This window comes from Podarcis tiliguerta, assembly GCF_965153285.1.
Source record: "Podarcis tiliguerta genome assembly, chromosome: 2".
Classification (NCBI taxonomy): domain Eukaryota; kingdom Metazoa; phylum Chordata; class Lepidosauria; order Squamata; family Lacertidae; genus Podarcis; species Podarcis tiliguerta.
Genome location: NC_139535.1, coordinates 43,839,220 through 43,866,323, shown reverse-complemented (window position 1 = coordinate 43,866,323; position 27,104 = coordinate 43,839,220). Strand labels below are relative to the sequence as shown.

Genomic DNA, 27,104 nt, shown 5'->3' with positions numbered 1-27,104 from the left:
TCTATGACACCCTGTGTTTGCAGTGGTTCCCAACACCCCCCATCACTGAAGAGTAACTAAATGAAGTACTAACTTCCTTAAAGACATCATTTTGCACACAATGAGCGAAAGATGACACCTGTGTAAGCATATATATTTTAAAATATTGATAAAGGCCGTTGTCCATTTCTGAAAGCCTAATTTCAGCATTTGAAAAGCTTATCTAAACAAACATACAATATCTTTTGTGTACTACCAGCAGGATATGCCTGTTAGCAGGTGCTTCACATTTTCTGCTTCTATTGACATTGGTTGTATGTTTTTTACAAATCCTTTGATGTCTCCTGTATATTGGTGGAGATGTCTTACCTAAAGCTATTGAATATCCAGGACATTGTGCATGCAGCTGGCTCTCATAATTGGCTGTGAAGGTCACAAGTAGGCAAACATCGCTATAGCTGTCAATAGGAAAAGCTTGTCAAACTATCGCCATATGTTTTTGAAGCTCCTTACCTGTGTTGTAAGAAGAGCATGGCAGGATGGCACCAGTTATGGTGTCTGCATAAAGGGAGATGTAACTAAGTGGGCACAGTATAGCCCATAGCACTTCTCCTATTTCAGCTTCAGTTCTCCAAGCCACCATGGGCAACAACATTGGCAGAAGAATAGGCCTGTCTGACTGTCTGAAAATGATTAATACCCAAACAGATAGCCACAGCCCAAACTTCTGGCATTAAACAGAATGTGATTACTAGTCAAATGGCAAATAGTAAGCAAATAAGCTTGTGGCATACAGATGTAGGGCTAGTCTGACATCACTGTCTGCATCCATAACGTATCATGCAGGCTTTCAAATCAGAACCTGAAATTCAAGTTGTGTTGTTTAATAATTTTATTCACTCTTGTCAGTAGTTCTTCAGGTGCAAGGGAGCTTGTTCATGCATTCTGCCTTGGGTAAGCCCTTTTTTGGGCATTTGGGGCTTAAACAGGAGGTCTTTCCTCCAATTTCTCTGCACATGCTGGCTCTACTTCAGGTTTTTCCAAATTGAGCAGGAATTTCTGAAGGGAAAATGGATGTTCATCAAGAGGTGCTTAGAATCTTCCTTCAGACCAGGCTTCCTCAAACTCAGCCCTCCAGATGTTTTGAGACAACAATTCCCACCATCCCTGACCACTGGTCCTGTTAGCTAGGGATCATAGGAGTTGTAGGCCAAAAACAACTGGAGGGCTGAGTTTGAGTCAGCCTGCTTCAGACCATCTGAAGTGGGACCAGCACATACGGGAATATTGGAGGTGAGGCTTACATGCACAATCCTGTCCCTTTCCTCGTTGAGCTCACGTGCATTCTCCCCCAAACACCTGAAGAGGGTTTTATTCAAACTGGAAGATACAGCAATAGGCAGTAAGTTAGAGTTCATAGTCATCTATGTTCCAGCAATTATCAGAAATTTTATTGTTTCACGCACTTAAAACTGGGCAGTATTTTCCTAAACTGTGTTGACCTCATTAACTGTGCAATGCAGCTTACACAATGGGTACACACATATTTTCCACAGACAAATAAGAAAATGTAGACAACAGAATGTTTTTGCAGTCCTATGCAGGGTGTAGCTAACTCAATGGCAAATAATCTTTTCAGCTGAGTACTGTAGTAGAAATATAAATGTAACAAGGCTAGCAAGTCTTCTGGTGTCACCCGTCCTCCTATTGTGTGCGCAGATGATTTATGATTGAATGACAATGTTACAGCAAAAATGTTTTTAAGAAGATACTGAAAAGTGCCCTCCTTTGTTTATATATTTGATTATATATTTTTAATATAAAATATATATTTTACTGTGAGCTTAGAAATTTTGAATAAAGACAGAATCTCTATTTTGAATAAAGACAGAATCTCTATTTACAAACAGAAATAAAGAAAAAAAAAACCCTGATTTGTTACACAGTAGCTGCCTTAAACAAAATCAGACCAGTGATCTACCTAAACCCTGTGCTGTTAGCCTGGCTAGTCTAGGGCCAAGTGTTTTCCAGACTTGCAGTAGTGAGGAATTGTGATCTTTTATCAGTGCTTCTCTCCTAGTGTAACAGTATATGCTTAAGCCTACAATGCTGTAGCCCGTTGCCTCAAAGTAAGCCCCATTTGGTTCAGTGGGACTTACTGTATATACGCAAGCCATCCCGAATATAAGCCGAGGCACCTAATTTTAGCACAAAAACTGGGGAAACTTATTGACTCGAGTATAAGCCGGTTCACCACACCACAAACCTGGTGGTGGCGGCAGCGGCAGAGGAAGAACAAGCAGCCCAAAAGGGCTGCTTTCGGGCTGCTTGTTCCTCCACCGCCGCTGACAGTGGCAAAGGTGGCAGCAGAGGAAGGAGCAGCCTGAAAGGACCCTCACTCGAGTATAAGCCGAGGGGGGCTTTTTCAGCATAAAAACTGTGCTGAACAAGTCTGCTTAAATACTTGAGTATATACGGTAATTTTTGAGAGAGAGGTGTAGGATTGCGCAGTAAATGAGCCGTCACAATGGTTTCAACATATTAGTTAACTTCAGTGGGATTTAACTTACTGGATTTGTATTATCCTATGTAGCAGGTTAGGCTAAGGAATAGTGACTTACCTAGGGCTACTAGTGCGCTTCATGAATTTGAACCTATTTCAAGACCAACATTTCCAAGGCCACCATACTCTCCCATTCGTAGAGCCGCTCACAGAACACAACCTAAGTCTGCAAATATGACTGCACTTCCCCAGTAATTCAGGTGAACTATATGCACTAGCTAACCATGCATAAGACTTGCATGTCCTAACTCACCCAAGAAGAGAACATGAGGCTTAACAAAATATTTTTTAAATGGTTGCAGAGGATATGGAGTAATGCAAGCTGTGACTCTTGTTAAAGGACATTTATTAGCTGTCCTGCTCTGAGCTGGTAGATACTATGGGTTTTTCACAATAAAAAAAAGCGAAGTTCTAGACAAAAATAATAGTTAGATATAATTAGAGGATAAATAGAAAAGCCCCCCTGGAAACTTCTTGGGCAAACCCAGTTGAAATGAATGCAAACTGTGCTAATTGGTACCTATTTTGTGTTCTCCCTGTTCAGCTGGGCTTGGTCAGGAGAAGTTGGTTGTTGCCAAAACTGATACCATTTTGTTCTTAGTTTAGAAAATAAAAAAAATTATTGAGTAATTATGATAAATGTTCAAAATGTAGGGCAGCTAGTCAGAAGGTTGTATTTCACTGTTTTACCAGTCTGTTGGAATTAGAATAGTTCCAGTTTAAAGATAACAGTCCCCACCACATCTGTAATTTGCACCATAAAGTGAAATCTAACCTAGTGTGGGTGAGTGTACACTCCTGCAATGGGGCCTTATTTTCTTTTTCTGACTCCTGCTGCCCTCAGCCACATGTTGTGTGAGAGAGAGACTGGAGGGTGGTGAAGATAAATTGGAACTTCCATTATACAAGCAAAATTCCATTTCTCAGACATCATCGGATATCACCTATTAATTTTTGGACTGTAGGTGCCAGAAAGTAGAATATTGCCTTATTATTTTGAGTGAAGAATGCATAGAAGGCTTCAGGCAAACCTAAGCTCTGAATACATAAAGGGCATCTCTCAAACTGATGAGAAAAATATTATCATTCTGCTAGCTTAGATACAAGGATAAGGCTTTCTATATGCCTGTGGTAATAAGCATTATCCCCCTTGAAGTAATTAATGCAACAGATTATCTCCAAGGTAAATGATGCAAGAGCGTTGTAAAATATGCCTCCTGCATCTCTGTATTAATTAGAAAAATATTGAAGTCACCCAAGTTTTGGAGACATAAAAGGTTTAGTTTTTTTTGTTTCTTTTTAAGGGAATGGCTTCTAGGAAAGATTTCCCTGGGACATACATGTAGGTAGTCACATATGCTTTTAACCCTGCTCATAAAATCAGTCATATTGTCATATATAATGTGATTAATAAACACATATGTCTGCATAGATGCACATTTTTAAAACATAACCAGACTTCCACAAGGCAAAATGGTGATGATCATTTAAAAGGTAATAGCTCTCCCAAAATAATCCCTGTGCCTTAAAAACATGGCTGTATTTAGTTCTCTGGATTTTAGGAACTAAAATCTGGAATCTGTGCTGAAGATGTTTCCATATGATATGACTATTTTCTGTGTTGTTGATTTATGCTCAGCATTTTGAAAAGTGTCTAATGTTTTTGATCTTCGTATTTCGTGTGTTGTGTTTGTGAACTGCATGACTGACGTGTTTATAGAATGATGTACATGTAGGTAAGATATAATTTGAGAGACCTTTTGTTTTACATCTAGCCTTCTTTAAAGGTGAGTATGTGAGAATGAAATGTTGAAATTGTTTTTAAAAGAATAATAATTAAAAAAACCCACAAGATTTTAAAGTGGAGGTCATTTTTTAATATAATTTTCATGTAATTTTAAGATAACATAGATTGCAAGAATAGGGAATGCCCTTAGTAAATATTATTTTAAATTAAGGAGTCTGTTGACAGCAAAGGATATATTCCAAGCATTTGAAGGGCACAAATGTTAGATGGCTATCATTCATGTAATTCATTTTGTCAACAGCCATGCATTTCTTTTCTCATTATCACATAGTGGTTCTAAGCACAATTTTGATGACTTGGAGAACTCTAGTTTTGGAGTAGACAAATTTGTTAGGATATTGTATGTATGGACTTTAGCCATTTGAAAGTAATGTTTTATTTCTGTTGAAGTCCCACCCACCCCACCCTGGTCATATTTGAGATGAGAATGTTGCTGAGTCAACTCAGATTTGTCTGTACTTCCTTCTGTAAAATGCTTGATATTTTACCCATTCTGATTTCAATTTATTTCCACATTCTAGGTGCATTTAAGTTATAAAATTGAATCTGTCAACAAAACATTACTTTATGCCTGCAAGCCTCAGTATGAGGCACATTTATAGGGGCACATTCCAGACTTAGTCCTTTGAATAAAGATTGGTGCAAAGGATAGCCATACACCTATGTATAACACTCCTATTTTTAGTGCTAGAATATTATTATTATTAGGACATTTCCCTCTCTATATTATTTATATAAAATTCAAACAACTGTGCAGGGTACTTTAGATTTCTAATCTCATTTATTCTAAAAAAAACAAAACACCCTATGAGGCAGTGTTCCGAGTTTACAAAGTCAAGGCCACCCAGTAAGTCAACAGCTAGGATGGGATGTGAACATTCTTGCTCAAATTTAACACTCAGCTGAGCATAAGGCACTGATGCAGCTTTCACAAGGAAAGGAAAACCTCCTGGAGTGAGCTATGAATGTAAAACTGGGTCTCTTACTAAGCTCTGAGTGCACAGAGCCTTGTAGTATGCATATATTTTTGTTTATTCCTTTGGTAAATTGATTTATATTATTGGTTAAAAACCAAATGGCTAAACAGTTCTAATTAGCTGACACACTGCAAGACTGTAAAAACAGTTTAATTACAAGAATCTAAACTGAAAGCTGCTTCAGAGAACTCTCTGGAGTGGAGAGGCATGTTTTCTTTTCTCCCTCTTATAATAATTGAAGCTTATACCACCAGTTAATTGATGATGTTCACTATCAAACAGACAGATAGCTGATAGCTTCAAAAAGGTGTGAGGAGACAACAAATTAATGGCTATTGTCATGATAACAAAATATTCAGCCTCCACATGCAAAAGTGACATACCTCTACTAGGGTGCAAGGAACAGGAATTGTCACTGTTGTGCCTGACCAGGAATATTTGGTTGGCAACCTTTTGATCTGTTCAGCAAGACAATTCCTACACCGTTTATTTGCTGAGGTTATCTGGTCAAAGCATTAGCAAGCAGTTCAGGGATTTTGCCTTAATAATGTGGAAGTAGCATTTCTGATTTGAATTAATATATTTTTATGCAGAAATAATATTTAAATGGCATACTTGAATGTATTACCAGCGTATCTGCTGAAACTATTTTATTGTTAAACAAAGAAAACTGGAAGTTGTGAAAACAATTCCTTATTTACAAGTGGAACAGCTCTTAATGATGTGTGATAATCTGTTTCTCAAGAATAGTTCTAACCACTAAAAGATGCTTTATACTGAAGACAGATTCTGCTGAAGGCATTACTATTTCTCTGGGTAGCCATGGGAACAAAATAAGATCTTTCCAAACACACTTTAATAAATATCTGTAAGTTGTATTTACTTCCTTGCTCGAGGACAGCAAGGAGTATATATTGACGTGTCCCCATATGCATCCTTCTGTAGGCACTGTGGGTGAAAGTAATGTTTTTATTCATTTAGCATATATTTTCCTGACATTTATTGCATTCTAGCACAACGATCATGCTGTTTTTTTCATGGATCCGTGTAATGAAAAAGAGTGTTGTTTTTTCTATATGCCAGTGTGCACACACATACCTAAGAACACTTGTCTACATGGCACTTTGAGGATTAATGGGGAAAGGCATTTAAATAATGATGCACAAAATAGAAGATGGCAATGAACTGTCAGCTGCAGTTTTCCTGTAAAGGAAAATGAACAAGCCTTGACAGTATTCCTTTTCTCAGCAGAGTCAAGGATTAATAGCCAAAAAAACCCAAAATGAGAGGATAAAAGTGTCCTTTTCTCACATATATCAGTAAAGCAAGAATTAAAAACAAAAGCAATAGCATTCCTATTTAAAATGGTGTGCTAAAAACCTTGATGTGTGTGACCCAACTTTTGTAGCCCATGTTTCAGTAACGGTTTGAACTGTGATCCAACCCATTGTTTGATGAGGCATTTATTCCTGGTGTTTCTGTACATCATCTGAAACTGAAGTTTGAAGTTCAGATCATGATAACGGTTTCAGAATTTTTGAGCATTTTTGAACACTCCCCTTAGCGCCAGGTGTGTTCCGCGAGTCGGAGCGGCAAGGGGGCTTGCTCAGCTGTAGGGCTGGGTGATGTGTCTCACCTGCTTCTTCCTCCCCACCTTATTTCGTCCTTAAAGAGGAAGTAGGAAATAAGATACAGAGGAAGAATCAGTCAAGAGACATTTCAGACATTGTAATATATCAGTACAGTATATCACAATATTTAGCTGTTAATATATCACAATGTTGAAAACAAAATATCACCCAGCCCTATTCCTTGAATAAGAAAAAAGCACATTTCATTGTCTCACACTGGGTCAAATGTAACCTGATGCCGCAGTATGTGTAGTTGCAAAATGAATCAGATTCAACGTGGAATTAAACATATGTACATCATTTTATTTGTATACCGCCTTTCTATAGTTAAAACTATGCTCAAGGCAGCTTACAACATGGAAAAAAAAATAATTACAAACATAACAAAAGAAAGTGGTCATAAACAGTAAATTAAACATAAAAAGTACACAACCAAATTGAACAATTTCCACATAAATCATGAAAGATCTAAAATAAATATACACAATATTAATATCAATAGCAGCAGCAACGCCCCCCCCCCCCCGTTGATCACATCCAAATATCTAAAAGCTCCCCATTGGCTTTCAGCTTTTCTCTGACGACTATTGGATGTGAAGATGGCATCAGTTCTCCAGAGAAGGCACCAACTCCCCTTGCAGAGACCTGAAATATCTCTGCAAAGCCATGTAGGCAGTAGGGATCACTTTGAGTTTCTGCTGGATAGTTGTTCATCAGGATACATATCTGCCAAATCATTTCAAGCAATAGACCATGGACATCATGAACCATGACAAAATTGAACTATTATATTACATTCAGTATTATGTTCACTTTCTGCAATCCTATATAATTAGTGCCAAACTAGATGATATGTGAAACACATGGTTTGGGTTTTGCTTATCTTGTTTCTTGTTTCTATTAAATAGCAGCTGCCAGGGGTCCATTCAGGATTGAAATGGCAGTGTTGCAGGGAGGAGGAAGGCTTAACCTTTTCTCAATGCCACAATTCCAATGAAAACCAGCCCTTCAAGGTTGTTGTTGGGCTTTGGTAGGCTGCAGATGCCAATAGTAGCTTCTTTTCCACAGGAAAAGATCACTTCGGTGTAACTTGAAATTAATTAAAAAAAACAACAACCCACACTTATACACCATGACCCCAATATTAATTGCACTCCCTTCTTCACTGCTGCTATTAAACATAAGCAAAAACAGTTGCGTGAAATGCTGCCATGTGTTTCTTACAACATCTAGATTGGCCATTAGAAGTCACATTCAGATGCTCTAGTGAAAGTGCAGAGGTGTAATAGTACTGTTGTAGCAGTCATAACTGCATAGTCTTTCATGAATCTCTCTCATCTGTAGGGATGAGTAGGTTGACTTCAATCTGTGAAGTCTGATATTATTTCATAGAAGTGGTGAAGACATGGTGAGGGTTCTGGTGGAACATCTGAGCAAGTTCCACTGAAATGAATGGTACCCGCAACAGAATGTGGCAGTATATCATAATCCCCTAACAGGAATTATTCTGTTTAGGATTCTAGGCAGCCACAACTTTCTCTAGCATATTTCAGCTCTGTGTATTTCTTTTTCAACTGACACTCAAGATTCTGTGTCTCCTGGTAATAGTTGAGCATGCTGAGTTCTTACTGGGCTTTTTTTGGGCAGTGTGACATGAGTTTAGATGTCATCTTTACAATAAATGCATTATCTAGGTTCTCACATTTATTGTTTAACAACACAAATCTATGCATGTCTATTCAGAAGTAAGTTCCATTCAGTTCAGTGGTAGTTCTATGAGTTCAGTGAGACTTACTCCCAGGTAAGAGTATGTTCCTACAGCCTAAGGGCACAATCCAAACCTCTCTCCTCTGCAGCAATGGCACCACCAAATCCAAAATGAGCAGGATGGAAGGTGGAGGGGGGCAGTGTGATTTGCAGTGAGACTGGCTCAAATCCAACACGTAAACCCAGCCCAGCACAATGGGGTGTTAAGATAGCTTCTCAATCATTTCTTATTCCAAGAGATAATGAAGAATTTCCAATTTGGGAACACATGCTGTCATGTACCTTTGACTCATTTAAAAGGATCTAATGCATTTGACTCATTTAAAGGGATCTAATATCTGAAGAAGTGTTCATGCACAGGAAAGCTCATACCAACAACAAACTTAGTCGGTCTCTAAGGTGCTACTGGAAGGATTTTTTTTTATTTTGTTCAGATTAAGGGTTTTGTTTTGTTTTGTTTTGTTTTGTTTTGTTTGAGGGTCTTTGGTTATTTAATCTAGCAGGCTGCACTGCATTGTTTTATTCCCCCACCCTCCTGAAGACAAATTGCAGGCTTGAAGAGCAGACTTGAAACTCTGTCATTTACATTCTCTCCTCTGTCCATCATGGGCTCCCTCTATTCATACTGATGTGAGATAGCTTGGAAATTTCCACATAGGAACCTTAATTCTGTTGGGATATTTTGCGTAAAGGAGATTCACCCTTGTATAAGTGACTCAAGGGGACAAATCCTGCTTTTAGGTTTGACATGAACTGCCTTTTTCTCAAATATGTGTTCACACTTACATTTCATTGGTATATGCCATTTCCCCCAGGTGTAATTCCACGAAGCCATTATGCCTTCAAACCTTGGCCCTATTAAGTAGAAGGTGCTGTTTAGAATAATCATTTAATTTCTAAAGGAGAAGTACAACATAATATCTTACATATATCAGTAACGTTGAGGTTTTTAAGGGTGGGAGGAAAGATCCAACATGATGTCAACTTAGGTATTGTGACCAAATAATTGTTAGCTGTATTTTTATTATTATTATTATCAGTACATAGGAGCTTAATAAGTGTATAAGGAATGAAGCATGGTGTGTGACTCGTATCACTGTTGTGATCTGTGGAAACTGTTCACTTTTCTGTACAGTTTCTTTATTTTGTTTAACTGTGTGAAAAAGAAATACTGGGGTCTGGTTTTTTTTTTCCCCCTCAGAAAGCCTACAGCTTCATAAATCAATATTTCTGTTACGTTTTATCTGAACCCAATAGGGAGTTTTCCAAGGAAAGAGAAAAAGCCAAGGCCAGGGGAGATTTTCAGAAGCTGCGTGAAAAGCAGCAGCTTGAAGAGGATCTCAAAGGCTATTTGGATTGGATTACACAAGCAGAAGATATTGACCCTGAGAATGAAGAGGAAGGTGATGGAGAAGGCAAACGGAATAGTATGTCATGTCTTCTCACTTTATTACTGCTAACAAAAGAATATAGTGTGCTCTAAAAATAGTTTACTGTATGGGAGAGACTGTTGCTCACATAATAGCGTTATTCTCTGATGTCTGTAACGTAATTCTCCCCTCTCCCCCACCTGTAGATAACTGTTTCTGTTGTAAATGACTACTTTCTTTACCTTCACTCTAACATTATTATGCAGCAGCCAGATTGCTGGCTGGGCTTGCCTTTGGAACACATATAAACTGCTGCATTGGCTGTCAGTTCAAGGTGCTCATGCTAGTGTTTGCAGCTCCAGATGACTTAGGCCCATATATCCGAGAGAGCTCCTCCTTCCCTACAAACCCTCCCAGGTGTTATAATCAGCAGCTTAGCAGTTCCACATCTGTCAGAAGTTTGCAGGTGGTGGCAGCCCAGAAGAGAGAGCATCAGTCGTGGTGCACCTGGTTTCTTTGCTATACAAGTTTCAGCGAATGCTGAAGATGCACCTCTTTACCCTGTCATTTGACACCTGATACATGTGTTTTCAGGATCCACCCTATGCCTATGAATGTACTCTGTTTTAACTGTTTTTAATTCTGAATTTTAAATTGTGGTAGCCCTAGGACCTGCTGGTGAAAAGCGTGATATCAATATAATAACAATAACAACAATAATAGATTGCAACCTCAGTTACATTTTGTATTAATTCAAGATGTTATGTTAAAAATGTACATGCACATATATGTATTTGCAGGGTTGGCATGTACAGAACTTGCATCCTTGAGATCTAGCAATGAGTCGCAAGAGCCATTTTCGGCCCTAAAATGTCAGACTGCATTTTATGTTACTTTAAATTTTACTGACGAATGTCAACACTGTAAGATTGTTATTGTTTTATTTTGACAAACTGTCAAAATAAATGGGGGTATATTACAGCAAGAAGTAATTTTCTGAAGAGCAATTTTTCTACATAGTGTTAACTGTTAACATAATAGTGCTAACTATTAGAGGCTAGAAATTGCTGACCTGACAGCTAGTTTTGCACAGAATCAAAAATCCTCCTTAACATTTAGGTTTTCTTTAAGCTGCTTAGAGAGAAGAGCTGGCTAGCTGGGGGAGCCCCTTGGCTTTTCAGTCTTCTTCCTGAAGCCAGAGATAGCTGTAGAACAACCCCCAAATTGCCTATCAACATCTTGTGGATGTAGAGAAAATTGGTCCATCTGGAGATCCATCCCTTGGTGCTTCTAAAAGGGAAACAGCAATTTTAGCCACTTGCTTGGCTAATTTTAGAGTCAATGATATCTGTCTCAGGCAGTGATCCTACTATTATCAACCTCTGCAGAGATGTTCTTTGGCCCTGATCAAGCATCCAGTGTCTTTGTGTGTTACTGGTAATGGTGTCTTAAAGCAGCAATCTGTGCCATATCAAGCACATCCTGTAATGGAACAGTTAATCTGTTAGTAATATCGCCATGGAATATATTTCAGAGTAAGCTACTCAGAACATTCTGAATATTGCTACGGAAAATCTTTGAGTAACATAAAATTTAACAAGGAAATCATTAAAGTTGCTGGGCTGCATTATTATTATTTGTGCTCTGTTAAGAAACCTGCCTTTCTCAAAACACAATCTATAGTGCTCTGCCATATCTCTCCTTTTTATTCTCTTGGAAGATTCTCCCACTTAAAATGCCATTGTGTGATACTGTAGTTAGATTACAGAAAATTAATTACTCCCTATCTTATGTGAGAATGACATGCACTTTGTCAACTGATTTCTTAAATGAGTGTAATAAGAGTGATGCTGGTTGGCCTTAGTGATGTGAATTTTTTTTTGCACTTCTTCTGCAGCAACATAATTTGTTTTCATTGCTGTAGAATGATGTGGAAACGACCAGTTTTAATACAACTGACCCTTTTAACTTAGCTTTAAAAAGGTAAATGGACCCCTGACAGTTAAGTTCAGTCGCAAACGACTCTGGGGTTGTGGCGCTCATCTCACTTTACAGGTTGAGGGAGCCGGTGTTTGTCCACTTCCGCAGACAGTTTTTCTAGGTCATGTGGCCAGCATGACTAAGCCACTTCTGGCGAAGCCAGAGCAGTGCACGGAAACGCCATTTACTTTTTCTGCCAGAGCGGAAAAAATCTACTTGCACTGCGTGCTTTTGAACTGCTAGGTTGGCAGGAGCTGAGACCAAACAACGGGAGCTCAGCCTGTTGCGGGGTCTCGAACTGCTGACCTTCTGATCGGCAAGTCCAAGCGGCATGGTTGTTTAAACCACAGTGCCACCCGCATCCCAACTTAGCTTTATGTTACTTCTAATCCACCGTTTTGCAAGGTGCTTTATTGTCTTGCTAGTCCTCGGAGTAACTCTGCAAGTCCATTGTTAATTCCCAGTTTTCTTATTCTGGTTCTGAGATAGAGAGAGTTGGATATGATCAGGGCTGTGTCAGCCATGGGGAAACTGGTATCTGCATGGGCAGACCAATCCTAAACACACTTACTTGGAAGAAAGTCCCACTGTGTTCAGTGATGCTCCCCCCCCCCCCCCCCCGGTTAATGTTCATAGAATTGTAGCCTTAATATTGCATATACAAATCCACCCTGCTCTCCTTTGAAATAGACAACACTGATAGAGTAGAAATACAATTGGTTTTAAAACATGTGCTAAAGTAGCTGGCCTTCCCCCTTATTTTTGGTCCCCAGATATTATTGGGCAACAACTGTCATCAGTCCTTGGCCATTTTGGCTAATGGTCAAGGAAGATGAGAGTTGTAGTCTTGCAGCATCTGGGGCATTCAAGACTGGGGAGAGCTGCTTGCCAGCCTGGATAGAAAAAACACAAATCTCAGGTATCAGTGCCTTTGACGAATTGTGTGCTAGCATCCATGTGCAATTTATGTTTGTGGGAGTTGACACATTCAACCCAAGCAGGCAAAACAATTAACTTGAGTTGAAAGACAAGCCTGATTTGCAGTTCTGTGAATCAGCCCTTAATCTTTATACTCTACTGTAAAGATACCCTTGTAAAACTATCAGGATGATAATTACTAATCACTGAATAGAAAGCGGTTTATGATCTGTGCAACTGCCAGCAATGACTCACCTCTGTTCCCTCAGGATCTATTGTGAGCCCTCCCCAGCTTGGCCAAGAATTACTGTAAGGAGTAAATTAATTTAAGCAAGAATGTAGTTACTACGATTACTTCAAAAACTAATCAAAATTCTGCACCAAGGAAAATTGGTTTTAGGAGCACAGGAAGCTGCTTTACCAGACTATTGGTACATCTAGCTCATCCAGACTTCCTTTTGTGCTTCCTTTCTAGACACAGGTCCACACTTTAAAGTCCTGTGTCTGCACACTTTTTTCCTCTTGAAAGCTGAATTGCCATTTGTTCCGATTCAGCTTTAAAGGGCAGGTTTTCATGGGGAAAGCACTGGGACAAAAAAGAAAAAAAAAAAAAGAAGCACTCAGACACAGTGCTTTAAAGTGGGGACCTGTGGCTAGAAAGCACATTAAATAAGCCCTGGCAGTGCCTCTCTAGGCTTTCAGATACTAGGCATCCCCATTTTTATCTGGTGAATTGAATTCAGGACCTTTTGCACGCATGCTTGACAACTCGGCTACAGCCCTGCAACGTGTATCAATTACAGAAATTGCATTGGCATATGCTATGCGTGCTTTATTTTATATAATTCTGCTTCTGATAGCCATAGGAGAGCTGCCTGTGCAGCTACTCTCCTCCACAAACATACCTTTTGGCTTCTGAGATTTTGCCTGGGAGGCTTAAGAGGGAGGAGATGATCGGGTGCTCTTAATGAAATCCAGAAGCCTTGCCACTTCAGTCCTCTCAATTTTACACAGTCCTAGATTTAGGCTGCAGTTGCTGATAGCAAAGCCAATATAGTCCTCCTGTGTCATGTAGCATCTCAACTGGCATTGCACTGAATGTGGATCCTTTATTGTCTTTTGCACTGCTGCTGCTGCCACCTGCTGTTTTATTGACGGGGTTGCATGTGTTTAACATGAAGGGGTTACGTTGGCCGATTTATTAGACGACAAGAAGAAAAGCAGATTTAGATGTTGCCGTGGGTCAAACAAACATGGTAAAAAATGTGTTCTGTTTTGCAGTGGATGTGTTTCAATCTAGGCAATGAGTTTTGAGTGCTGTTGTTTAAATTCTCAAACACCTGGGAGTAAATATATTCCCTAAATTGCATGTGGACACACATCTTGCATGGAAGTGATTTGCTGCTTGAATGCATGCTTCAAAGAGATTGTTGCTGCAGTGCAACAACTGTAAGCTGAAATTTCATTATACTCGTTTAAATTTCCATTGAATAGCTCTCAATCTAGAAAGGCAAATGAGTCAGATATGAGTACATCACTTTAGTTTCAATGTGATGAAAACCATAAAGCGTTTAAAAGCTCTCAGGATATGATGGCGCATTGACCAAGAACAAGCTTTCTCTTAAAAACAAGGACATCTGGTAGTTCTGCTAATGGCGAAAATGTATGTTTGCGGTGTTGTGCAGTGCCAGCAGAATGAACTGTTTTCATGGATATATTGGAACTTCTTTCTTTGCTTTGTGGGACAGTCCAGAGGCTTGGTGGCTTTTCGTGCAAATAAATTGAAGGACTTTTCTGGATAATGTTTCCTTTCTCAGAATTATCCTTCGCTAGGCCCAAACCAGTGTTGGTAGCGATTGAAATGTGGGTAGCTATGTTGGCAGGGCGGGGTGGGGCATTGAAACATTCACATGTTGTAGTTTTTAAAACCCAGGGAGACACACGCTTCAACATTAGACAGGGGCAGACAATCCCTAGAAATTAATTAGAGGCAGAGAGTAGCCTTTTAAGTGTTTGCCACCTTTCAAGTAGTTAAGTGGTAGAGTGGAGAAATTCTCACTCTCTGGTGAATTAAAAAATAAATAAAATATAAAATAAAATAAAATGTGTAATTGCTTAGAATTAGTAGTGTTGATGCAGGCGTTATTGAATGGTGCTTGGTGACACTGCCATGCCACACTGAGAAAGGTCTGAGAAAGTGTGATAGATAACAGAATCGAAACATTGATGGAAGAAGTCTGAATCCTGTGCAACAAATGACTAACAGTTCAATCTTAGGCATGTTTACTCAAAAGTAAGTTCCCATATGATCTGTGGAGCTTACTCCCAGTTAAGTGTGCATCAGATTGCAGCCCAAGATGTATACTGATTGCTTGGAAAGCCATTAAATTAAACAGAGTAGATCATAATGAGAGTTGTTTGACAAAAACTCAAAAGGATTGTGGACCCCACTACCCCAGATTAATGCAACCCTGCTAGCCACATATCTTGGCCTTCATTAGGTGATTTTGCTTGCTACCAGACTGTGACTAAAAAGAGGGAAGAGTTCTCAGTTACACCTGGCAGATCACAACACATGGTTGTGAATTAGGCACGGTGTTGTACTCAGGCTGGAGTGAGCCATAGACAGTATATGTTCAACCTAGCAGTACTTCAGATCTTTAATGGGGGCAAATATTGTGCAAAACATTGACACCTGAGGAAATTGTTTAATTAGAACAAGTACCAAGATAATAAAAGCTGTCAGAATTGTCCCTGACAAAACTTGTGATGATAGTGAAGGCAGAAATGTTCAAGGACTGGAACTGAGTCCTGGTAATTTAAAAGCCAGTCTATTGTTTGTTTGTTTGTTCTGCTTTAGGTGACAGCCTGTCTTTGTGGACTGGCAAGAAATTGTCTCTCTATTCTGTGTGCTGAGGCAATAATTTCATCTCAGCTGCCATGTGAAGCATTATCAATTTTCTCTATATCCTTGCTCCTCTGTGCAGACATTCTTAAAGTACGCACAGTCAATGGGTTAGCCCCACCTCTAACCTCCATCTACAGATTGAACCAGTTCACTTGTGAATGCTATATTGCATGGGCTTAATAATCCTTCCAACAACATCATGCAATAGGTCAGTGCTATTACCCCCAAGCGGTGTGAGAGAGCTGTGCATGGCAGAGGCAAGATTAAGACCAGGAGCTTCCTGGTGCTTGTAGTTAATTCTTTTAGCTGCTACCATACCAACATAAGCATGGGTGAACATGCTGGGTCTTAGAAAAATGTAAACTGTTGTGCTCTGCCTTTTGCACTAAGAAGAGCCCCGCTTTTGGGAAGCCCACAAGCAGGACATGAGCACAGCAGCCAGTCTCCCCACTCGCTACTACGATTGCAACTAAGAAGATCAGTGCCCAAGGCACAGAGGTGCTTTTCCATTTGTGCAGTTCTATAAGCTCTTTGTGCTGAGCTTATAGAACAGGGCAGCCCAAGTTTTCATGCCCAGTGGGCAGAACCCAGAGGGGAGGGGGAAGTGAGCCCAGAATTGTCCTCACGTTGCCTTGCTTTGGGAAGGCAGCAAGAGGCTCTGGCAGGATCCTACAGCTCCCCCACCTTCTTCCCAAAGCTGGGAAAGCGCTAACTAGGCTTTGGGAAGGGGAAGGGAGAACTATAGGACCCTGGCAGAGCTCTTAGGCCTCCTTCCCAAAACCGACTGCTTCATCTCTTTTACCCTGCTTTGGGAAGGGGAGGGGAGGGCTTGGTGGGGCCCTAAGTGTTGCTGAGGGTCACCAAAAAAGGCCCCGCGAGCCGCATGAAGCCCTCGGACCGTGCATTGCACCATCCTGGTTTAGAAGGTACACGAAAGCTCAATTGAACTTTTCAAGCTAAACCTTTTTATACTTAACTATTCCAACCCTACGCAATGGGCTAATCTGGCCACAAAAGCACCTTAGAAGTTGCGAGGGTTGTAACTTGGCTTGCTGTAAACCATTTCTATCCAAACTGGATTTGGGGTCAGCTTTTTCAGCGCCAGCTAAACAATGGGATTGCACAGAAGAAAAAGAGTAAGCTATCATAAGCCAGCTAACTAAAGCGAACATTTTCACACTTCATTCTGCTCCCCCCGCAAGCTTTTAAATAAATACCTGAGAAATGCACAGCTTTCCTGTGCAACACACACAAAGCAAAGTGTAGCTGGCTTTGCTGAGCTAAAAATCTAATTATATCTTCTATCTTACCAACAGCAAGCATGCAAGCGAGTGAAACTGAGTCTGTGAATACGGAAAATGTTGGTGGAGAAGGAGAGGGCCCAGCATGCTGTGGAGCTTTGTGGTGAGTACAAATCAGCATGGTAGGAATGTCAATGGTTTTATTTCTAGCAATCCCTGAGCAAAGGAACAGTTTTCTTCATCTAAGTTTGTGTGTGTGTGTACACACACACACACGCCATTAGTGCTGTTAATTTATTAACTGAAAACTCTGAGGAAGATTGTCTTTGAACAAAAATGGAGTTCTCTGAGATGTGGCAGATTAAAATGATGTACATTTGTTGAATAACTCATTGAAGCTTATTTAAGTTGATAGTCCTTTACTGCTTATTTTGTAAGCCAGAAATCTGTAGTGAGTGTTCAGCTGCTAGAAATTGCACAAGGTATGGATGCTATTATCATGTTGTTACCTAACAATTCAGACAATGTTTTATGATAATCCCCGTCCGCTTGATAAGTACATTCAAACCATGATTTGTACCAGTGTGATGTAGTGGCTAGATTTAGACCTTGGAAACCTGAGTTCAAACTCCTGCTCAACCCTTTCAAGCTCAGTGTATGGTATTGGGCAATCATTTTCTTCCAGCCTACATTGCAGGGTTGTTGGGGTGGGGTGGGGAAATCTGCTGTAAGTGCCATGGAGGAGTGGTGAGATAAAAGCAGGTAACCACGGTTTTTTGATCATGAAATTTTGATTATAATCTGTTTCTGAACCACTTTGACATTGGTGTCTTAATAGTATCGTTACTGATATGCTTTGGTAAAAGATCAATTCAAAAAGACAATGTTTCCTATGTATGTAAAATATGCAAGCTTTTATTGTGCTGATCCTTCAAAAGCAGTAAAAAGGTGCCATTATTTTGCAATTTACACCAATAGAACATTTCTGTATCAAGCAGACATGCAAGATTGAAATAATTTTAAATGCTTTTAATTTCCAACATAGCTTTCAAGGGAGAAGGAGTTGTGTAAATAATTGTTACGTATTTTCTTTAAAAATATGTTTTCCTTTTCTTTTAGTCAAATTATCTCAAAATCCAAGTTCAGGTCAGTATTCTTCTCTCTCTTTTCCATCACTTTCCCCCTGTACCTTAACTGTTTCCTGTTAATCTACACATATTATGGTTGAATATGACTGAATCTTTTTTTAAAAATGGGTTAGTGTATGGTTGACTATGACAGAATCTTTTTTTAAAAATGGGTTAGTGAATGCACAAGAAATGTATACAGCATCATATGCTATCTAACAACATTTGGCCACAAAAACTTGAGCAGGTAATTAAACAACTAAGCAATAATGGCTTAAAGAACACAAAGAGCTGCCATATACCAAGTCCATTGGTCCATTAATCAAGCTCAGTATTGTCTGTATTATTATTATTATTACTATTATTATAGCCTTCCAGAATTTCAGGCATGTTTCCCCCCAGCCCTATGAGGAGATACTGGTGATTGAACCTGTGACCTTTGAATTCGAAGTGGGTACTCTACCACTTCCCATTTACATGATCGGTCCTATAGAAATGGGATCGTTTTTAAAATTAAGCATGTGGAGCACAAGAGAGCAGGTCACTGCTCTGAGGAGTTTCCAATTTAATGTTGACAAAAGGAAACAGCAGAGGAAGGGAATGCAAATGGATGGGGGGAGTAACAAGAAAAGAATATGCAGCTGCTTTAGTTTCACATGCTGAGGTTTGGACACATGATAAGTAATGAAACAATCTTAACCTTATTGTGCGGTACTCTGCTTTTGTGCAGCTTTTAATTGCTTTGTTAGCCACCTCAGTTGCTTTATATGAGGAAGGCAGAGTCTATTACAGTGGTACCTCGGGTTACATACGCTTCAGGTTACAGACTCTGCTAACCCAGAAATATTACCTCGGGTTAAGAACTTTGCTTCAGGATGAGAACAGAAATCGTGCTCCGGCAGCGCGGCAGCAGCAGGAGGCCCCATTAGCTAAAGTGGTGCTTCAGGTTAAGAACAGTTTCAGATTAAGAACAGACCTCTGGAACGAATTAAGTACTTAACCCGAGGTACCACTGTACAGTGGAACCTCAGGTTATGTTACCCTTGGGTTGCGAAAGCAGCAAACCCCAAAGTGTTTCGCTGCATGCGCAGAAGTGGTCTCTCCATTTGTGAAAACTTTGGGATACGGCCGGACCTCTGGAACGGATCCCATTCGCAACTGGAGGTACCACTGTATTGTTACTATTAATGAGAATTATGCATCTGATGTGGCTTCTTCCTCCGCCTCAAATCTACTAACCTTTAGATCAATGTGAACTCTTCCACTCCTCCACTTATCCTTCCACTGACTTTTTCAGCGTTCCTGAAATGTGTTTCATGAATGGGCAGAATAGATTCTCCCCCAACCCAATACAAAATATTGTATTTTGAATGACTAAATCTTCTAGGCATGCTTCAGAGTTCACCCTGTTCTTTCAACTTGCATACAGTTGACTTGGCTGAAATAATTTTTTGTGTGGGAATTTTTGTACGGTTTTTGGATATATATGGTTAAAATCTATTTGGGCTGATAACTTTCATCAGAGTAGGGAAAAAAATGTTGCTGTTATTAATTTTCCATACTACCCTTCATCCGAGGATCACAGGATGGTTTGCATTCTGAAAACAGAAAACTACATTCCATAGTAGCAAGCAAAAACAATACCCACCCACCCACTCTCCACAACACAGTTTAAAAGGCCATAGATTGTTCAACTAGCCGAAGGCCTGGAAGAAGAGGAATGTTTTGCCTGGCGACTAGAGATGTGTAATGAAAGTGCCAAATAGGTGTCCCTGGGGAGAACATTCCACAAGCCACTGCAGAAAAGGCCCATTCTGGTGTTGCCATTTTCCAGAGCTCTCTTGGAGGAGGCACATGAAGAAGGGCCTCAGCTGATGATCACAGGGTCCAAGTCAGTTCATATGAGGAGAGGCAGTACTTGAAGTATTTTATGCCATATTCCATGGATGCTGCTTTGTAATGTGTCAGAATCACAACAAAAATATTTTTATTTCTTTTGAAATTCACCCAAACAATATTAATGTCCTTTTTCTTTAGGCAGATATTTAGAAGCACAATAAAAAAAAATCAGTCATATTCTCAATATGGTATCTTGCTTTGTTTCTTAACTTTGCCTTTGTTCACACTAAAAACTAAGAATACAAATACAAGTAGCTTGTATTCTTCTCTAAAGTTTCTTACCTTTTAAGAAAGCTTTCTGCAAAAAATCTCAAGGTTGTTGTTTCCTTTTCTGCTTCTCTTTCTATAATTTAATCAATCAGCTATACAACTAAATCTCTTAATCTTGAACTTAAAACTCTTAAAAACTATCAATACCGCATTCATTGGATTTTGGATTTCTCCTGGTAGGAATCTTCGAAATGGTTTTTTTCCTTCCCTAGACTCAGCAGTGAAGAAAATGACAATAACTATGGTTATATATACAGTGGTGGCTAGATGTATCTAAAGATCTATAGCTCAGGATTTCGAAAGCCATAAGAAGAATTCTATATTTTCCCACTCACAGAAAATCTGCTGTCAGGGCTGAAATATGCCCCAGTCCATGTGTGCTTACTGCACCTTCACTTCCTTCTTTAATATAGAGCCCTAGATATTTTTGCTTATGGCCACACAACTTCATGCATTTGGTAGACTTCAGTCTACCTAAACACCTGTTGTTACACCTGTTGGTTTTATTCACTTTCATAACTTAATGGGGTATCTTAACCTTGCATGAGTAGTTGTTCTTGTACACGGTGGTATTTTTTGGGGTGAATAAAAGCCAAAGTAAACTGCGAAGTGTTCCACAATTGTAAATGGTACTTTCTGCAAAAAGGTGATTTTATGAAAGTGGACAGGTTTGCAAGGATGTGCGAGCTTAAGCATAAGGAATGTTTTTTGCAATACAGTGGTACCTCGGGTTACAAACACCTCGGTTACAAACACTTTGGGTTACAGGCTCTGCTAACGCGGAAGTAGTACCTTGAGTTAAGAACTTTACCTCAGATTGAGAACAGAAATCGCGTGACGGTGGCAGCGGCAGGCCGCATTAGCTAAAGTGGTACCTCAGGTTAAGAACAGTTTCAGGTTAAGCACAGCACTCTGGAACCAGAGGTAACCAGAGGTACCACTGTAGTGTTGAAGCTGCCACCATCTTCCTGCAACCATCCTAGAGGGATAGGGGTTGGTGTGAATTGCATGGAAACCTTGGTTCTTCTAATCCTGCTTCCTCACTGGCAAATTCTAATAGGCTCTGTGGTCCCAGCATATACTTCTTCTTCCTAGTCAGCTTTAGCAATTCCTCTGAAGACTGGTATAGTTACTTACCAAAGATCTGGAGTGGCCATAATATTGTGATATGAATAATGTGTTTGTGATCTTTCCTCACCATCAGATGTAAATACAACATACATTCACATTCAAGGCGTAGCTGTGACAGTTTATGTTCATTTGACTCCCAAAGATTAGCAGCACACCATAGTCCTTGGAGTTTTTAATTTGGTCCTGAGTCTTGTTTTTATTTGCTCTTGAGTCAAATGTAGCATATTTCCAAAATATTTTAAATGTATTGGAAACCTCATGAAATGCCAGTTTTTATAAGACAGGGGACTAAGAGGTAGAATGTGGCAGCCACAGATAAAGATGAAAAAGCTTTGTCATTAATGGCAACAATATGAGAGCAGCAAATCCTGACTCCATTTCATCTTCACATTTCTTCCTTTTTTAAAATCAAGTATAAATAGTATCCTTGACTTTGACCCTAATTTTAACCTGAAACTAATTTTAAACTAATCCTGATTTGCATAATCTTTATTCAGACATGATCCCCCCCCCCCCGTCTGATCCAGAGATCTCTATGTGAAGCAGTGGAATGTATGCTAATTGCTGCTTGTTAGACTCTTAAAACATACAGTTGTTGATACCCCCTCTTGAGGAGGTGGGAAAGGGGCATGAGATTCATTTTCCTGTTCCTAAAGTATATGATTGGTGCTGCCACAGTCGATGATAACAACCTTGTCTGTTGCTGCAGAATCCACTGCCACACCAGATGGGTGTAATGCTTGCTATGTAGACTGCTATCGAAGACTGTTCAGAAACTTCTGTTGACCAAGAACATTTGTCAGAACGTTTATTGGATAAGACAGAATGGATCTGTGTCCAACTCTGATACTGTAACCTGTAGTGGCTGCTTATTTGTTTCTGAGATTAGTTCGAAGTGATGGTTCTCAGTTTTAAAGCCTTAAACACTCTTGGGACCAAAGTGTGTTAAGAATTGTCTATACCTGTCACATCTACCGGGTCCTTGAGATAAATCTACTGGGTGTCTGCTGTATCCCCCAACTAACTGAGTTATGGCACATGGGCACGAGAGCAGGGTTCTTTCTGTGGTTTGGTTGCACCTAGAAAAAATTCCCTCAAGCCTAATTTTTGTGGTTTTATTCTGTGTTGTAATACGTCTGCTGTTTTATATTTTAGTCGGCGTTGGCGTCGATGGAACCGATTCAATAGAAGAAGATGCAGAGCTGCTGTAAAATCTGTTTCATTTTATTGGTTAGTTATTGTACTGGTCTTCCTGAACACATTAACTATCTCATCTGAGCATTACAACCAGCCTGATTGGTTGACACAAATACAAGGTAAAATGAAAATGTTTTCTTATTCATTCAGTAACAAATAGAATACTGTTATAGACTTAATACAAAGCCATTTATTTATTTAGCATTTTGTAGACATTCTGGGTTGTTTAAGCTTTGTGAAAAAGAACAATGGGAAGGTATAAGCAAATTTTTAGCCCCATGTAGTCAGTTGCAGCTAGAGTTTATCCAGTTAGATGGATTGCAATCCACAGATTAGATGGGTTGCAATCTAGGCTAATTTGAACTTGACAGCAGTTTACTGTAGTCAAATGGATTGTGGACTGTAACTGTGTGCTGTTATCAAGCACCTCTGGTCTGTGTCATTGAGAGGTTTTTCTGGGTCTACTACAAAATTTGTACTAGGGTATTTGTAGTTGTATCACACGATACAACAAAGCAGACGCTGTATATGTCAATCTTGGTGCATACATCAGGATCCCACTAAAGAAGGAAATGAAAATTTGCTTTGAAATTCTATGAACCAAACTCCTTTATTTCTGAGCTGTGGTTTGGTGGGGATAGGTTGCATCATCATAGCTTGAGAAGAATGTGGAGTGAAGGATTCCGTTTGCTCAAAGTGGTCAAAATAGAAACTGTCGTTGTTTTCTGCAGAACATATGAAACTGAATCAGAGGTGTAAAAACCAATATAATTTTCTGAATATTTCCCCTCTAGATATTGCTAACAAAGTTCTTCTGGCTTTATTCACCTGTGAAATGTTGGTAAAAATGTACAGTTTGGGCCTGCAGTCATACTTTGTATCCCTATTTAATCGTTTTGACTGCTTCGTGGTATGTGGCGGCATTGTTGAAACCATCTTGGTGGAGTTGGAAATTATGTCACCCCTTGGAATTTCAGTGTTCCGCTGTGTCCGTCTCCTCCGTATTTTTAAAGTAACCAGGTAAGATCAAATTAAAGGCAATGAACTTTTTTTTTTAAAAAAAAAAGCAAACCCAGCAACAACAACTTACTGCTGAGTTCTACTGACACTTGTATGATCCGCAGCTCTTTTGTAATATTTCATCACGCACTGTTCTTTTACGGTTTTTTTTTGGTTAACACACGCATTTTAATTTGTAGGCACTGGACATCCCTGAGCAACTTGGTAGCATCCTTGTTAAACTCAATGAAGTCCATTGCTTCACTGTTGCTTCTGCTTTTCCTCTTCATCATAATCTTCTCATTGCTTGGAATGCAGCTGTTTGGAGGCAAATTTAATTTTGATGAAACTCAAACAAAACGGAGCACCTTCGATAATTTCCCACAAGCTCTTTTAACTGTATTCCAGGTAACTTTCTTTCACCCACTATAAAACATTTTATCTTTGAACAACAAAAACTGTCTAAATAATCCTGTCTCCTAAAAAATAAAAATAAAAATCACTACCACAACTACTATTAATTCTGTTTGTGTTAAATAGCATTCTGCTCATTAAAGTCAATATTCTGGTAATTTTGCATCATTTTGTACCATTTGTTCATATCATGTATTCTATCTATCTATTCAGCATAGCTTTTATGTTAACGTCATTAATATTAAGTTGTCTTTGTTCATCCAAAATATAAGAAATGTAAAGTCATTTAATGTAAAAAAAAAAATCTTCCCTTATATTTAACTGTCTTTTTAAAAAAACACAAAATGTTTGCATATCACATGTTTGAAGCTGTATATTGGTAAATTATCTCAATCTTGTTCTACAGTCCAAAGATGCAGGTGTTATGGATTTGCACATACAAGAAAGTATATTTATTTGATTTTTCTCCTCCCCCCCTCAAAACCTCACAAAAATCCAGTGTTGGAGGAAAGGCTGATTTTGAAATTTGGGTAACTTTTAAAAGAAACACTGGGGAAAGAGATAGACAGACAGATAGACAGAGAGACAGAAATATGCAGGAAGAGTTACCTGCTTTTCAAGTTGCTTGCTTTAATTTCTATACTGCTTAATATATTTAAAATATATATAAGCGGTGTACAAAAAACTGAAGCAACAACAGGCAACTTAAACAAAATATTACAGAAATATACACTTATATATAAAAATTTACATTAATGCAAAGTTACTAATAGATAACGCGGGTGGCGCTATGGGTAAAACCTCAGTGCCTAGGACTTGCCGATCATATGGTCGGTGGTTCGAATCCCCGCGGCGGAGTGAGTTCCAGTTGTTCGGTCCCAGCTCCTGCCCACCTAGCAGTTCGAAAGCACTCTTAAGTGCAAGTAGATAAATAGGGACCGCTTTATAGCGGGAAGGTAAACGGCGTTTCCGTGTGCTGCGCTGGTGCTGGCTCGCCAGAGCAGCTTCGTCACGCTGGCCACGTGACCCGGAGGTGTCTTCGGACGATGCCGGCTCACGGCCTCTAGAGCGAGATGAGCACGCAACCCTAGAGTCGACTCATACGGGACATGACTGGCCCGTATGAGCAGGGGTACCTTTACCTTTACTAATAGATATAAATGTTAAAACAATGAAGAACCACTAATTCACACATGCCCTCAAATGTAAGTTAAGGGCTAACTAGATTGTAGCCATTAATGTTAGTGGCAAATTATTGTAATTAAACCAAAACAAAAGCCCTAAAACCAGACAACCCTTAGTTTCCTCTTATTTATCTACCTGTAGTGCCCAAATAATGTCCCTGCACTACTGGGATATCTTCCAGACTTGGCACAACCGGTATATTTCTTGGTGTTCATTTGCTGTTGCTATAAATCATGCAGCCCAGTCCTAGGCAAGTTTACTTACAGTGCAAGACCAAGAAAATTCCATTTGGTATACAGTGGTACCTTGGGTTAGAGACGCTTCAGGTTACAGACGCTTCAAGTTACAAACTCCGCTAACCCAGAAATACTACCTCAGGTTAAGAACTTTGCTTAGGATGAGAACAGAAATTGTGCGGTGGTGGCGTGGTGGCAGTGGGAGGCCCCATTAGCTAAAGTGGTGCTTCAGGTTAAGAACAGTTTCAGGTTAAGCACAGACCTCTGGAACGAATTAAGTTCTTAACCCGAGGTATCACTGTATATAAATAGGATTGCAGCCTTAGTTGAAGATGTTACAGAGAGCAATGTTTGCTAGGTTTAGTGTCAGCATTAGTAACTTTTGGAGCATAGGTGCATAAATGAGGACACTGATGCTTCTGTGGCTGCTTCCAACTCTTTAATCTGGAAAGTAAAAACAGACAGTGCATCCATTCAGACATCATAAATGACATGCATTTTATACAACAGAGATTAGTTTTCATGTGTGTGTGGGGGGGGGGGGAAGCAATAGTGAAGTGGCCTTGAGGTGAGGCTGTACATATATTATCTGTTTGTAGTCATTCTTGCGTTCATGCTGAAGCACATTTACAAAATACTAGATCCCACTTGATTCTGGAGTTAAGTATTCTGTTAACTCGGGATCTGTCTTACACATTTTTCCTAGTGCTTTTCTGTTCTTATAATTTTAAGGTGCACGTTGGGCCCTTGCCTGGACGGATTTGTGAGCTTGCTAACAGTAGTTCCCTACCGTCCCAATTAATTTCTGCAGCTCGTAAGTTTGGCAGCATGGGAGGTGGTGGTACCTGGTCAGTGAAGAGGTGGAGTGACTGCTCCTTCTGTTACAAAGAGGAAAGCTTCTGACCTCCTTGTGACTGCTTCAAGGAGGGAAGTGGCAGTGCAGAAACCTGATGCTTGTTCATAGAATACTATACCATAGCTTAGCATCATGTCTGGATGCAGTGTTACTATAGCGTTCAGTAAAAAGTTTGGTGTCTGCTTGGCTGTGCACTGTACGTCTACATTATTTATTTAAAGGAGTTTCAAAGCTGGTTTAATGGTAATTGCTTTCGGGAATTATAGTTTTCTAGAGGGGCTGGTATCCAGTGTCTCCTTCCTCTCCTGCCTCCAGAGCAGGAGGATACCTCAGCCCCCCCAGAAGCAGATGTGGGCATGCAGAGTGCTGTATGCGGGAGGAGAGGAAGGAGAATTCCTGTTGTGAGTGGAAGTCATTTCCGCTAGCAGATGGGCACAACTGGATATCACCCAGTGTTATTCAAGAACAAACCTACAATGTATAAAACTATAGTTCCTAGGGCTCTTTGGGCCAAGCTATGACAAACAAACCATATTCTGAAACCATATTCAGACTGTTTTCCATTCATATTATGGATGTACCCAGATGAAATATGTGCAAGCTAGCTGATTAGGTACTGAATTATCTCAATAAAACATCAAAGGGGAAA

The 27,104-nt window shown here is 39.6% G+C and overlaps 1 protein-coding gene across 31 annotated transcripts in view; it reads left to right on the top strand.

Moving 5' to 3' along the window:
* Positions 1-27,104, top strand: part of CACNA1D (calcium voltage-gated channel subunit alpha1 D) — a 184,070-nt gene that overhangs the window by 77,856 nt on the left and 79,110 nt on the right. For 29 of the 31 annotated variants that reach the window (XM_083420303.1, XM_083420309.1, XM_083420304.1 and 26 more), the window contains 6 exons: positions 9,982-10,151; positions 17,217-17,304; positions 18,261-18,287; positions 22,724-22,884; positions 23,560-23,785; positions 23,965-24,172. In XM_083420303.1, coding sequence (XP_083276429.1) covers positions 9,982-10,151; positions 17,217-17,304; positions 18,261-18,287; positions 22,724-22,884; positions 23,560-23,785; positions 23,965-24,172 — 880 coding nt within the window. The remainder of the gene's footprint in view (positions 1-9,981; positions 10,152-17,216; positions 17,305-18,260; positions 18,288-22,723; positions 22,885-23,559; positions 23,786-23,964; positions 24,173-27,104) is intronic. The other 2 variants (XM_083420298.1, XM_083420297.1) reach the window with 1 other exon arrangement.